This window comes from Bombina bombina, chromosome 2 (genome assembly GCF_027579735.1).
Source record: "Bombina bombina isolate aBomBom1 chromosome 2, aBomBom1.pri, whole genome shotgun sequence".
Classification (NCBI taxonomy): Eukaryota; Metazoa; Chordata; class Amphibia; order Anura; family Bombinatoridae; genus Bombina; species Bombina bombina.
Genome location: NC_069500.1, coordinates 33304914 through 33317308, shown reverse-complemented (window position 1 = coordinate 33317308; position 12395 = coordinate 33304914). Strand labels below are relative to the sequence as shown.

The following is a 12395-nucleotide window of genomic DNA, read 5'->3' as shown; positions in this document are numbered from 1 at the left end:
TGTATACTGGCTATGGGAATACGGGGCAGGGGAGTGACTTTTGCAAGGCAGGAGTGGAAACAGGAGATACCCCAGGAGGCCAGTTGTCCCTCAGCCCAGTCGAACTGTGGATTGTGTAACCGAAGTCAAGGAAGACTAAGGATGACAGGCTGTGCTGGTGAATGAATGACCTCAAACTGCAGATGTTCTGAGTTGAGGACTCCCACAGTCAGGGTAAGGGGTGCTGACTCAAAATGGATCATGCCTGAACCAAGGGGGGTGCCATCCAGGGTGGTTATTTTGAGACAATGTCTTTTCTGCAGAAGAGGCAAACCAGCTTGAATCATAAAACAGTGATCCAGGAAGTTTCCAGCTGCCCCATAATCAATGAAGGCTTGAGTGGATAGTATTCTGAAGGAAGGTAAGGGTAACAGGTACCAGGATTCAAGAGGAGTGAGTGGGTTTTGTTGAGATCATGCTTAGAGGTACCCCAGCATTATCCCCTAAGCATTGGCTTTTCCCGGCCAAATGTCAAAGTTCTTCAGTTGGTGGGTGTTAGATCCACAATAAAAACATAGTCTCAGTCTCCTTCTTCTCAGTCCTTCAAGGTCTACTGAGGTAACTGGAGTAGCTGAAGGGATAGCGGTTGCTGCCGAAACCGGGCGAACAGGAGGTCAGGAGGGAAGGACCCTCCTAGTTCTCTCTCTCTCGGCTTGCCTTTCCTGAAAGCGAGAGTCCAGATTGATACAAAGCGCTATAAAATCGTCCAAAGAAGAAGGAATATCACGACAAGTGAGTTCATCTTTGATGCGTTCATGGAGACCCCTCCTAAAGGCTGCCTTGAGAGCACTGCCATCCCAAGTGGTTTCTAGTGCCAAGGTGCGGAACACGATGCCACAGTTTTACTGCCTTGCCGGAGATCCAGGAGTGAATATTCCGCAGCAGAGGTAGGGACAGAAGTCCCAAATACAGAAGAGAAAGCAGAAATGAACTCATCAGCATCATGTAGGAGTGTAGCATTCTGTTCCAGAAGGGGAGAGACCCAGGCTAGAGCTTTGTCCTTTAGCAAGGAAATGACAAAGGTGACCCTTGACTGATGAGACTGGAAGGTGAGGATCATTGCGGAAGTGCAGCGTGCATTGGTTTAGAAAGCCCCTACAGTCAGTAGTACCGTCATACTTGTCAGGCACGGGTATCCGGGGTATGCTTCTAGAAGTGGAGGAAGAAGCCACAACGCTGGTGGTGTAGCAACAGGAGCGGCACCCCTTGCTGCAACTAGTAAGGAGAGTTGAGCGGTAATAGCCTCTAGCTTGGAATCCATATTCTGCAACTGTGTGGTATGGGTTTCCAACATTTGCCCCTGGAGATAAACAGCTTGTGCCACCTCATCTGGCTGCATGGCCCAAGTATAATGTAATGCTCGTGGGATACTCCTCTATCAGACCAAACTCGGCCAGTAGTCTTGTTATCCCGGCATTGAGCCGGAATGATAGGGAATATCCCAGAGAAGAGAAAGTTAGTAAGATGAGGAGAGCGGCACTCACCATAGGCAGGACAGTCCCCAGCAGCAACGGCAGAGCAGTCCAAGGACACACCACTAGAATGGTCAGGCAGGCAGGGTTCGGCAACAGTAAAGCATTCCAAGGACACACCACTAGAATGGTCAGGCAGGCAGGGTTTGGCAACAAAGAGGCAATCCAGAACAACAGGGGTTAATGAGCAGAGTAGTCAGACAGGCAGGGATCAGCAGCAGTAAATCAGTCCAGCAATTCAGGGGTTAAACAGGCAGAGTAGTCAGACAGGCAGAGTTCAGCAGCAGTAAATCAATCCAGCAATTCAGGAGTTAAACATGGCGAGTAGTCAGCAAACAGGAAGGTTAAGCAACAAAGATCAGTCCAGCAGATTAAGAGTTAAGGCAGGTAGAGTAGTCAGTAAACAGACAGGTTCAGCAACAATGGAATTAGCTATATGGAACAATCTGTCACACCCAGGAGCACACAGAGTAACACCTATACTTGGGCAGTGACAGATCATTCCTCCCAGATTTAAATAGGCGCAGAGTCGCGCCTCAGAGGTCCGGCTGGCATCTGGAGCGTGCGGCAATGACGTCAGTGCCGTACGCATCCAGAGCAGACACTGTCCCTGACAACGAGCAGAGAAGGAGATGCCGCACCCCTAGCAATGGCTAGAGCGGTGCAGTGTGAGAGACTGCTTCTGAAGAAGCAAATACATCAAAATTTGATCCTCCAACACACGTTGATTTGTGTGAGATTCTTCCAAATGAAAAGATTGAGCAAGTACCAAGATATCGTCCAAATAAGGAAACACCGCAATACCCTGCTCTCTGATTATAGATAGAAGGGCACCTAGAACCTTGCAAAAGATTCTTGGCGCTGTCACTAGGCCAAATGGAAGAGCGACAAATTGGTAATGCTTGTCTAGAAAAGAGAATATCAGAAACGATAGTGGTCTGGATGAATCGGAATGTGAATATATGCATCCTTTAAGTCTATTGTGGACATATAATGACCCTGCTGAACAAAGGCAGAATAGTCCTTATAGTCACCATCTTGAAAGTTGGGACCCTTACAAAGCGATTCAAAAATTTCAGATCCAGAACTGGTCTGAATAAATTTTCCTTCCTCTGGACAATGAATAGATTTATATAAAAACCCAAACCCTGTTCCAGAAGTGGAACTGGTACAATTACCCCTGAAAGCTCCAGATCTGAAACACAGTTCAGAAAAGCCTGAGCTTTCACAGGATTTGTTGGAACGTGAGAGAGAAAAAACCTTTTCACAGGAGGTCTTATTCCAAAACCTATTCGATACCCTTAAGAGACAATATTCTGAATCCAATGATTCTGAACGGAACCTGCCCAAACGTCATGAAATAATTTCAATCTGCCCCCCACCAGTAGAACTGGATTGAGAGCCACACCTTCATGCAGTTTTGGGGGCTGGCTTTGGTTTCTTATAAGGCTTGGATTTATTCCAACTCGAAGATGGCTTCCAATTGGAGCCAGAGTCCTTAGGGGAAGGAGTGGTTTTCTGTTCTCTATTTTGATGAAAGGAACAAAACCAATTAGAAGCTTTAGATTTACCCTCAGACTTTTTATCTTGGGGCAAAAAACTCCCTTCCCCCCAGTAATAGTGGAAATAATAGATTCCATCTGGGAACCAAACAAATTATTACCCTGGAATAAAAGAAATAGTAACCTAGATTTAGATACCATGTCAGCATTCCATGATTTGAGCCATAAAGCTCTTCTAGCTAAAATAGCCAGAGACATAGATTTAACATCAATCTTGATGATATCAAAAATAGCATCACAGATAAAATGATTAGCATGTTGAAGCAAACGAACAATGCTATGCAAATCAGAATCTTTTCCCCGTTGTGCTAAGCTATCCAACCAAAATTTGATGCAGTCGCAACATCAGCCATAGAAATGGCAGGTCTGAAAATATAGCCAGAATGTAAATAAGCTTTCCTTAGATAAGATTCAATTTTCCTATCTAAAGGATTCTTAAAAGAGGTACTATCTTCCATAGGAATAGTAGTACGTTTAGCAAGAGTAGAAATAGCCCCATCAACCTTAGGGACTTTCTCCCAAAACTCTCACTTAGCCACTGGCAAAGGATACAACTTTTTAAACCTTGAAGAAGGAACAAAAGAAGTACCAGGCTTAGACCATTCCTTAGCAATCACATCAGAAATAGCATCCGAAACAGGAAAAACCTCAGGAGTAATCACAGGAGGTTTATAGACAGAATTTAACCATTTACTGGATTTAATATCAAGAGGACCAGACTCCTCAATATCCAAAGTGATCAACACTTCTTAAAGATAAGTTGATTTATCAGTGTCAATGTCTGAAGTAGGATCTGCCGAATCATAGAGATCCTCATCAGAGGTGGATATATCAGTATGTTGTCGGTCATTACAAACTTCATCAGTATTATGAGAAGTTTTAAAAGACCTTTTACGTTTATTTGAAGGTGGAATAGCAGCCATAGCCTTCTGTATCGCATCAGCAATATCATTTTTCATATCAACAGGGATATCATGTACATTAGATGTTGAGGGAACAACAGATACTGTACTAGCACTAATAGAAACTTTTTCTGCATGCAAAAGCTTATCATGGCAACTGTTACATACTACAGCTGGAGATATAATCTCCACTAGTTTACAACAGATACACTTAGCTTTGGTAGAACTGTGTTCAGGCAGCATGGTTCCTACAGCAGCTTCTGAGACAGGATCTGATTGAGACATCTTGTAAAATGTAAAAGAAAAAAACATTTAAACAAAAATATCTTATTTCCACATATAGCAGTTTCAGGAATGGGAAAAAAATGCAAATGCTAAAATTGACAAAAAAGCAAATAGCATAGCCCTCTGAGCATAAAGAAGGCAAGGAACATATAGAAAGTGGGGTAAAATAAAACTTAATTTATTGGCACCAAGTATGACGCACGACGCAAAAGGAAGTCATAACACACACAACTTAGCGCCAAACAACCTGGCGTCAACTAAGATGCAGGAAATGACGAACTCGCGTCATCATAGATGCACATTCGCGACAACAAATAATGATACATACTTACCGAGACACCCATCCACATATAGCAGATAGCCAAACCAGCAGAGGTAATGGTATAAGATTATATAGTCGATCTGAAAAGGAAGGTAGGAGATGAATCCTTACGACTGATAACAGAGAACCCGCGAGGGAAACCATAAAAAAATCAGTAGGCGATACTCTCTTTACATCCCTCTGACAAACATTGTACTCTGAGAGGAATTGGGCTTCAGAATGCTTAGAAATGCTTATCATAGAAGAAAACAAAAAAAATCAAGCACAAACTTACTTCACTACCTCCAAAGGAGGCAAAGTTTGTAAAACTGAATTGTGGGTGTGGTGAAGGGTGTATTTATAGGCATTTTGAGGTTTGGGAAACTTTGCACCTCCTGGTAGGATTTCATATCCCATACGTCACTAGCTCATGGACTCTTGCCAATTACATGAAATAAATAACAAACACAAAACTATGAAAAATAACAACAAAATTATTCAAAATAAAAAACTAGTCTACCTAGTTAAAATAAATACAAACATGAATGTTATGACTTTCTAATTTCATTGTTTGAACTAACCTTGTTCCTCAATGGACCGATCTTGGATGTCACTTGAGTATACTAAACAACAAACAAAAGTGTTACTGTAGCGTTTCATGTAAAAAAACAAAAACATAAGTCATTTATTAAAAAGGAAAGGAAGATATAAACAGATAATGTAATGTCTTAGATATTTCATATGTCACTTAAAGGGACAGTAAACACCAAAAATGTTATTGTTTAAAAAGATAGATAATTCCTTTATTTACCGTTCCCCAGTTATATTAATATACTTTTAATCTCTATGATTACCTTATATTTAAGCCTCAGCAGACTTGCATTTAAGGCAATTAGTGATGACTCTTACACAATGTTATCTATATGGCACACATGAACTAATGCCCTCTAGCTTTGAAAAACTGTAAAATGCATTCAGATAAGAAGGTTTAGCTTTCAACTAAGAATACCAAAAGAACAAAGCAAATTGATGATAATAGTAAATTAAAAAGTTGTTTAAAATTGCATGCCCTATCTGTATCATGGAAGTTTAATTTGGACTTTACTGTCCCTTTCTATATAAAGGTGCTGTGGACTATCCATTGCTGCACTGTGACAGAGACATGAGCAGAGTCTCGAGTTTATCACTGGCACCAAATATCTCAGCAAGCCGCTGTTTTTGTGACTGTGATTAGCTATTGATCATATAGTATTGTCTAGAATCAAAGCTCATTCAAAAGCAATGTATATACTGTACATTTATGTTATAATATTGTAAGGCATATATTTCTAACTATTAAGGGCCAGTTTACAAGTGGATCGTTATTAAACGCTCCCGCTCGAGAGTTAACTGTGGTAGAAGTAAGCTTTTTGCACACGTTCGGTAGCGCTAAAATTACAAGTTGAAAGGAAACTGTTTTCACTCGCACTCTAATCCGACCAACGTAAAAAGTTGAACTTAGAATATCGCGTGCGCAATAAAAAAAATTTCCCCTACAAGTCAATGGAGCAAAAAAAGTGGGAAAAAACACATGTACACTAACCCAACATGAAAATATGAATATAGTCTTCACATAACAGAATATGTTGTATTTATTCATAAATGCTTATTTCTACATATATATTGGTATTTTTATTATACATAAATTATATATAGGTATAGATATAAACAAATACTGTATACTGTATATTGGAATATCTATTTAAAAATGCATAGAACTTATTCAGCTATGTGCAGAACATTAAAATGTGAAATATTTACAGTAAATACCAAGTATAACACTTTATTAAATATGAATATTGCATAAATAGGATTTTACATGTTTTCATGTACTTAACTGCAAAGGGCAACGCAATATATGTCTGTAAATACAGATATACACATATAAACACACACACACATACATAAAGGGGTGGGAAAATATCACTATTAGTCAAGGGTTAAAAGCTACTAGCCCAGAGGGAAAAACTAAATGTATGCTTACCTGATAAATTTATTTATTTCCGGGCATAGAGAGTCCACTGTTAAGTATCACTTCCCTTACCCATAACCCCCAGTCATTCGCCCGAAGGGAAGGGAAAAATAAGTAACACAAGAATATAGAGGTGCCTGAGGTTTGTACAAAAAAACTGTCGTCTGAATTTAAACAAGGGCAGGTTGTGGACTCTCTATGCCCGGAAATAAATACATTTATCAGGTAAGCATAAATTTTGTTTTCTTTCCTATGGCATAGAGAGTCCACAAAACATTCTAATTACTAGTGGGAACCAATAACCAAGCTAGAAGACACATGCAGGTAGATTACGAGTTATGCGCGCTATAGGGAATTTAACAAACGCAACAAAAGTTGCGTTATTTAACCCTCTACAGTGCAGCCATTACAAGTTTTGAAACAGAAGCCTTGTGCGTGCGATATGGTTGCGTTCAGCTCCATACCACACAAAATACAAGCGCTGTTTTGACATGCTCGCGCATGCTTTCCCCATAGACATCATGGAATGAAAAGCTCCGTAACGCAGCCCCATTGATGTCTATGGGGGAAAAAAAGTTATGTTAAACCTAGCACCCTAACATAAACTCCACGTCTAAACACTCCTAATCTGCCGCCCCCGACATCGCCGACACCTACATAATGTTATTAACCCCTAATCTGCCGCTCCTGATATCGCCGCCACTATACTAAAGTTATTAACCCCTATTCACTTGCACCCCAACATCGCCCACACTATAATAAATCTATTAACCCCTATTCCGCCGCTCCCCGACATTGCCGCCACTAAAAAAAGCTATTAACCCCTAAACCTCTGGCCTCCCACATCACTACCACTAAATAAACCTATTAACCCCTAAACCGCCAGCCCCCCACATCACAACAACCTAAATTAAACTATTAACCCCTAACCCTAAACCTAACGTAACCACCTAACTTTAACATAATTTAAATAGAGCTAAATTAAAGTTACAATTATTAACTAAATAATACGTATGTAAAACTAAATACAAACGTACCTGTAAAATAAAACTTAAGCTAGCTACAATATAACCAATAGTTATATTGTAGCTAGCTTAGGTTTTATTTTTATTTCACAGGTAAGTTTGTATTTATTTTAACTAGGTAGACTAGTTAGTAAATCGTTATTAACTATTTACTAATACAAACTTACCTGTGAAATAAAACCTAACATTACAAAAAATAAAAAAACACTAAAATTACAAAAAATAAATAAACCTACCATTACAAAAAATAACGAAAATGATCCAAAATAATAAAAATGATTCCTATTCTAATACCCTTTAAAAAAAATAAAAAACCACCCCAAAATAAAAAAAACCCTAATCTATAATAAACTACCAAGGGCCCTTAAAGGGGCCTTTTGTAGGGCATTGCCCTAAAGATAACAGCTCTTTTCCTACAAAAGAAAACCAAACCCCCTAACAGTATGTAAACCCCCACGCCCCCGAAACACTTACAAAAAAAATAAAGTTGTTAAACCTAATCTACCCATTGACCTGAAAAGGGCATTTGTATGGGCATTACCCTTAAAAGGGCATTTGTATGGGCATTGCCCTTAAAATGGCATTTGTATGGGCATTGCCCTTAAAAGGGCACTCAGCTCTTTTTCCTGCCTTTAAAAGGCATTCTCAGCTCTTTTATGAAATGCCCAAACCCTAATCTAAAAATAAAAACCCACCCCAAAATGAAAAAGAAAAAAAAACTTTATACAAAAAAAACAAACAAATTATCCAAAATAATAAAAATTATTCCTATTCTAGTACCCATTTAAAAAAAATATACACCCCAAAATAAAAGAAACTTAATCAAGAAAAAACTACCAATAGCCCTTAAAAGGGCCTTTTGTAGGACATTGCCCTAAAGATAGCAGCTCTTTTTCTGAAATAAATACAAAGACCCACAAACATTACAAACCCCCACCTCCCCAAACCCACAAAATAAAAAAAACTATCTAAAAAAACCTAATCTACCCATTGCCCTGAAAAGGACATTTGTATGGGCATTGCCCTGAAAAGGGCATTCAGCTCTTTTAAGTGTGCCCACCCTCATCTAAAAAAAAAAACAAACACCCCAGAAAACCTAACACTAACCCCTCTTTAGGTACTCACAGTTGTTGAAGTCTAACTTGAACGATCTTCATCCCGGCGGCTCCATCTTCATCCAGACGGCTCCATCTTCATCCATCGTGGGAACGGCATCTTCTTCATCCCTGCGGAGGCGGAGCGGCGTGGATGCGGAGGTCCTGGCGAAGGTCCAAGGAGGAGGTCCAGGGCAGAGGTCCAAGGCGGGTACATCGATCCGACATTGAGGTCCTCTTCATGCGATCGTCTGCCGCACACTGAGCATTGAAATGCAAGGCACCCCTTTACCTTTTATACTGGGGGCACCATTGCATTCCTATTGGCTGAAAATTTTTAATCAGCCAATAGGAATTAGGGCTGCTAAAATCCTATTGGGTGTTCAAATCAGCCAATAGCATTTAAGCAGCTCTCATTCTATTGGCTGATTCGAATCAGCCAATAGAATGAGAGCTTGCTTGAATGACCATTTTTTTTAAGCATTAAGACGAACACACAACTCGTAATCTACCTGAGAATGAATAGGGAGGTAAAACAAGACAGGTGGACCTAAACTGAAGGCACCACCGCTTGAAGAACCTTTCTCCCAAAAGAAGCCTCACCTCAAATTTGTAGCATTTGGAAAAAGTATGTAAAAAGGACCAAGTGGCCACTTTACAGATTTGCTCCACAGCAGCTTTATTTTTTAAAGCCCATGAAGATGAAACAGCTCTAATGGAATGAGCCGTAATTCTCTCAGGAGGTTGCTGTCCAGCTGTCTCATAAACTAACTGGATAACACTTCTCAACCAGAAAGAAAGAGAGGTAGAAGTGGCCTTCTGACCCCTACGCTTACCAGAGAAAACAACAAACAGGGCAGAAGCCTGCCGAAAATCTTAAATTGCTTGAAGGTAAAATTTAAGAGCACTCACATCACACAAGCTAAGCAAAAGACGTTCCTTCTGGGAAGAAGAAACAACCATTTTCTGATTAATATTGCGATCCGACACTATCTAAGGGAGAAACCCTAGCTTAGTACGAAGGACAGCCTTATCAGCATGAAAAATAAGGTAAGGGGAATCACACTGCAGAGCCAAAAGATCGGAAGCTATGCGAGTAGAAGAAATAGCAAGAAGAAACAAAACCTTCCAAGATAGATATTCAATACTAACAGAATGCATCGGCTAAAAGGAGCCTGCTGCAAAACTCTAAGAACAAGGTTAAGACTCCAAGGTGGTGCAACAGATTTAAACACAGGCCTGATTCTGACCAAGGCCTGAACAAAGACTTAACATCTGGCAGATCTGCCAGACGTTTATACAGAAGAAAAGACAGAGCAGAAATCTGACCCTTCAAAGTACAGACTTACAAACCCATCTCCAGGCCTTCCTGAAGAAAAGCCAAATTTCGAGGAACCCTTACTTTATTTACACCTATGGTAAATTCTGCGAGTAACCGGTTTACGAGCCTGAAGCATAGTACTGTATTTATGACTTTCTCAGAGAAGCCACGTCAAGCCAAACATAGACGTCAGCTTCAGAGAAACCAGATTTGGATGAAGAAAGAGACCCTAAAGTAGAAGGTCCTTCCTGAAAGGTAACCTCCCTGACGGAAAAGATGACATCGTAACCAGATCCGTGAACCAGATCCTGCAAGGATAACAGAAGCTCTCTCCTGTTTGATGTGAGCAATTACTTGTGGAAGCAACGCAAGCGGAGGAAACAGGTATGCTAGGTTGAAGCTCCAAGGTACCACTAGAGCATCTACCAGAATTGCTTAAGGATCTCTTGACCTTGAACCATACTTTGGAAGCTTGGCGTTTTGACGAGGAACCCCCACCTGAGAGTTATCATTGTGAAAACCTCTGGATGGAGAGCCCGCTCTCCGGGATGAAGAGTCTGCCTGCTTAGAAAATCTGCCTCCCAGTTGTCCACTCCTGGTAAGTGGATAGCAGAGAGATGGCAATCGTGAGACTCTGAGTTCCTCCCTGGTGATTGATGTAGGATACCGAGGTGATGTTGTCCAACTGAAATCTGATAAATCAGACCAAAGCTAGTTGAGGCCAAGCTATTAAAGCATAGAAAATAGCTCTCAACTCCAAGATGTTTATTGGAAGAGATGACTCCTCTGGAGTCCACAGACACTGTGTCATTAAACTCCAAATTGCTCCCCAGCCTAACAGGCTGGAGTCCGTGGTTCCAATCACCCAGGAAGGCCCCAGGAAGCATGTTCCCCGAGACAGATAGTCCTGTGAAACCCACCATGAGAGTGAGACTCTTGTTGGGGAATCCAAATGTATCTTCTGCGAGAGATCTGAGTGGTCCCCGTTCCATTGACTGAGCATGCATAGCTGCAGAGGTCTCAGATGGAAGCGAACAAAAGGAATAATGTCCATGGAGGCAATTATCAGTCCAATAACCTCTATGCATTGAGCCACAGATGGATGAGTAACAGGCTGGAGAGACAGGCAAGAAACATGAAGCTTGAATTTTCTGACGACCATCAGAAAAATCTTCATGGACAGGAAATTTATGATTGTTCCCAAGAAACAAACCCTTGTATCTGGAACTAGGGAACTCTTTCTTAGATTCACTTTCCACCCGTGGTAACATAGAATAAACAACATCTCAGTATGAGATCTTGCTAGATAAAAGGATGATGTTTGAACTAGAATGTCGTCTAGATAAGGTGCCACAGCAATACCCTGGGACCTCACCACTGCCAGAAGAGCCCCGAGAACCTTTGTAGCAAGGCAAAAGGAAGGAAACAAACTGGAAATGTTTGTCCAGGAAGGCAAACCTTAGATACTGATAATGATCTCTGTGGATAGGAACCCTTTTGGACCAAAGGAAGAATAGAACGGATGGTCTCCATCTTGAAGGACAGAACCCTAAGGAATTGATTAAGACACTTTAAGTCCAGAATGGGACAAAAAGTTTCCACCTTCTTGGGAACTACAAATAGATTTGAATAGAATCCTAGACCCTGCTCCTCTAGAGGAACTAGAACCAACACTCCCAGGTATGATAGATCCTTTACCTAGTTTAAGAAGGCCTCTCTCTGATTCGCAGATAACCTTAACAGGTGGAACCTGCCCCTGGGAAGACAAGATTTGATTCCTATTCTGTAACCGTGGGATACTATATATATGGTCCAAGGATCTGAAACATTGAGTATCCATGCCTGCTGAAAAAAAGAAAGCTTGCCCCCCCCCCCACTTGATCCACTACAGGATTGGCGGTGGCCCCTTCATGTTGATTTAGAATCAACAGAAGGCTTGTTAGCTTGCTTACCCCTATTCCAAGGCTGACTGGACCTCCAAGAAGACTTGGATTGATCTGACTTGGAAGAGGAAGACTTCTGTCCCTTAAAGTTACGAATGGAACGAAAATTAGAATTCTGGCGACCCTTAGGTAGGAAATAACCCTTTCCACCTGTAATGTCAGAAATAATTTCTGCCAGACCTGTTCCAAACCAAGGTTTTACCCTTATAAGGCAGAGATAAAAGCTTGGATTTGGATGTAACATCTGCAGACCAAGATTTTAACCAGAAAACTCTGCAAGCTAAAACAGAAAAAACATAAATCTTAGCACCCAACCTTAGAACTTGCATGTTGGCATCACAAATAAAGATATTGGCTAGCTTGAGAGCCTTGATCCTGTATTGGATCTCTTCTATAGTAGTCTTTTCTAGGATAAGATTAGATAAATATTGAACCATTAA

At 40.8% G+C, this 12395-nt stretch overlaps 1 protein-coding gene across 4 annotated transcripts in view; it reads right to left on the bottom strand.

Annotated features, from left to right (window-relative positions):
* LOC128648386 (von Willebrand factor A domain-containing protein 5A) overlaps positions 1-12395 on the bottom strand; it is a 201716-nt gene that overhangs the window by 38147 nt on the left and 151174 nt on the right. For all 4 annotated transcript variants that reach the window (XM_053700994.1, XM_053700993.1, XM_053700995.1 and 1 more), the window contains exon 16: positions 5143-5184. In XM_053700994.1, the coding sequence (XP_053556969.1) occupies positions 5143-5184 (42 nt within the window). The remainder of the gene's footprint in view (positions 1-5142; positions 5185-12395) is intronic.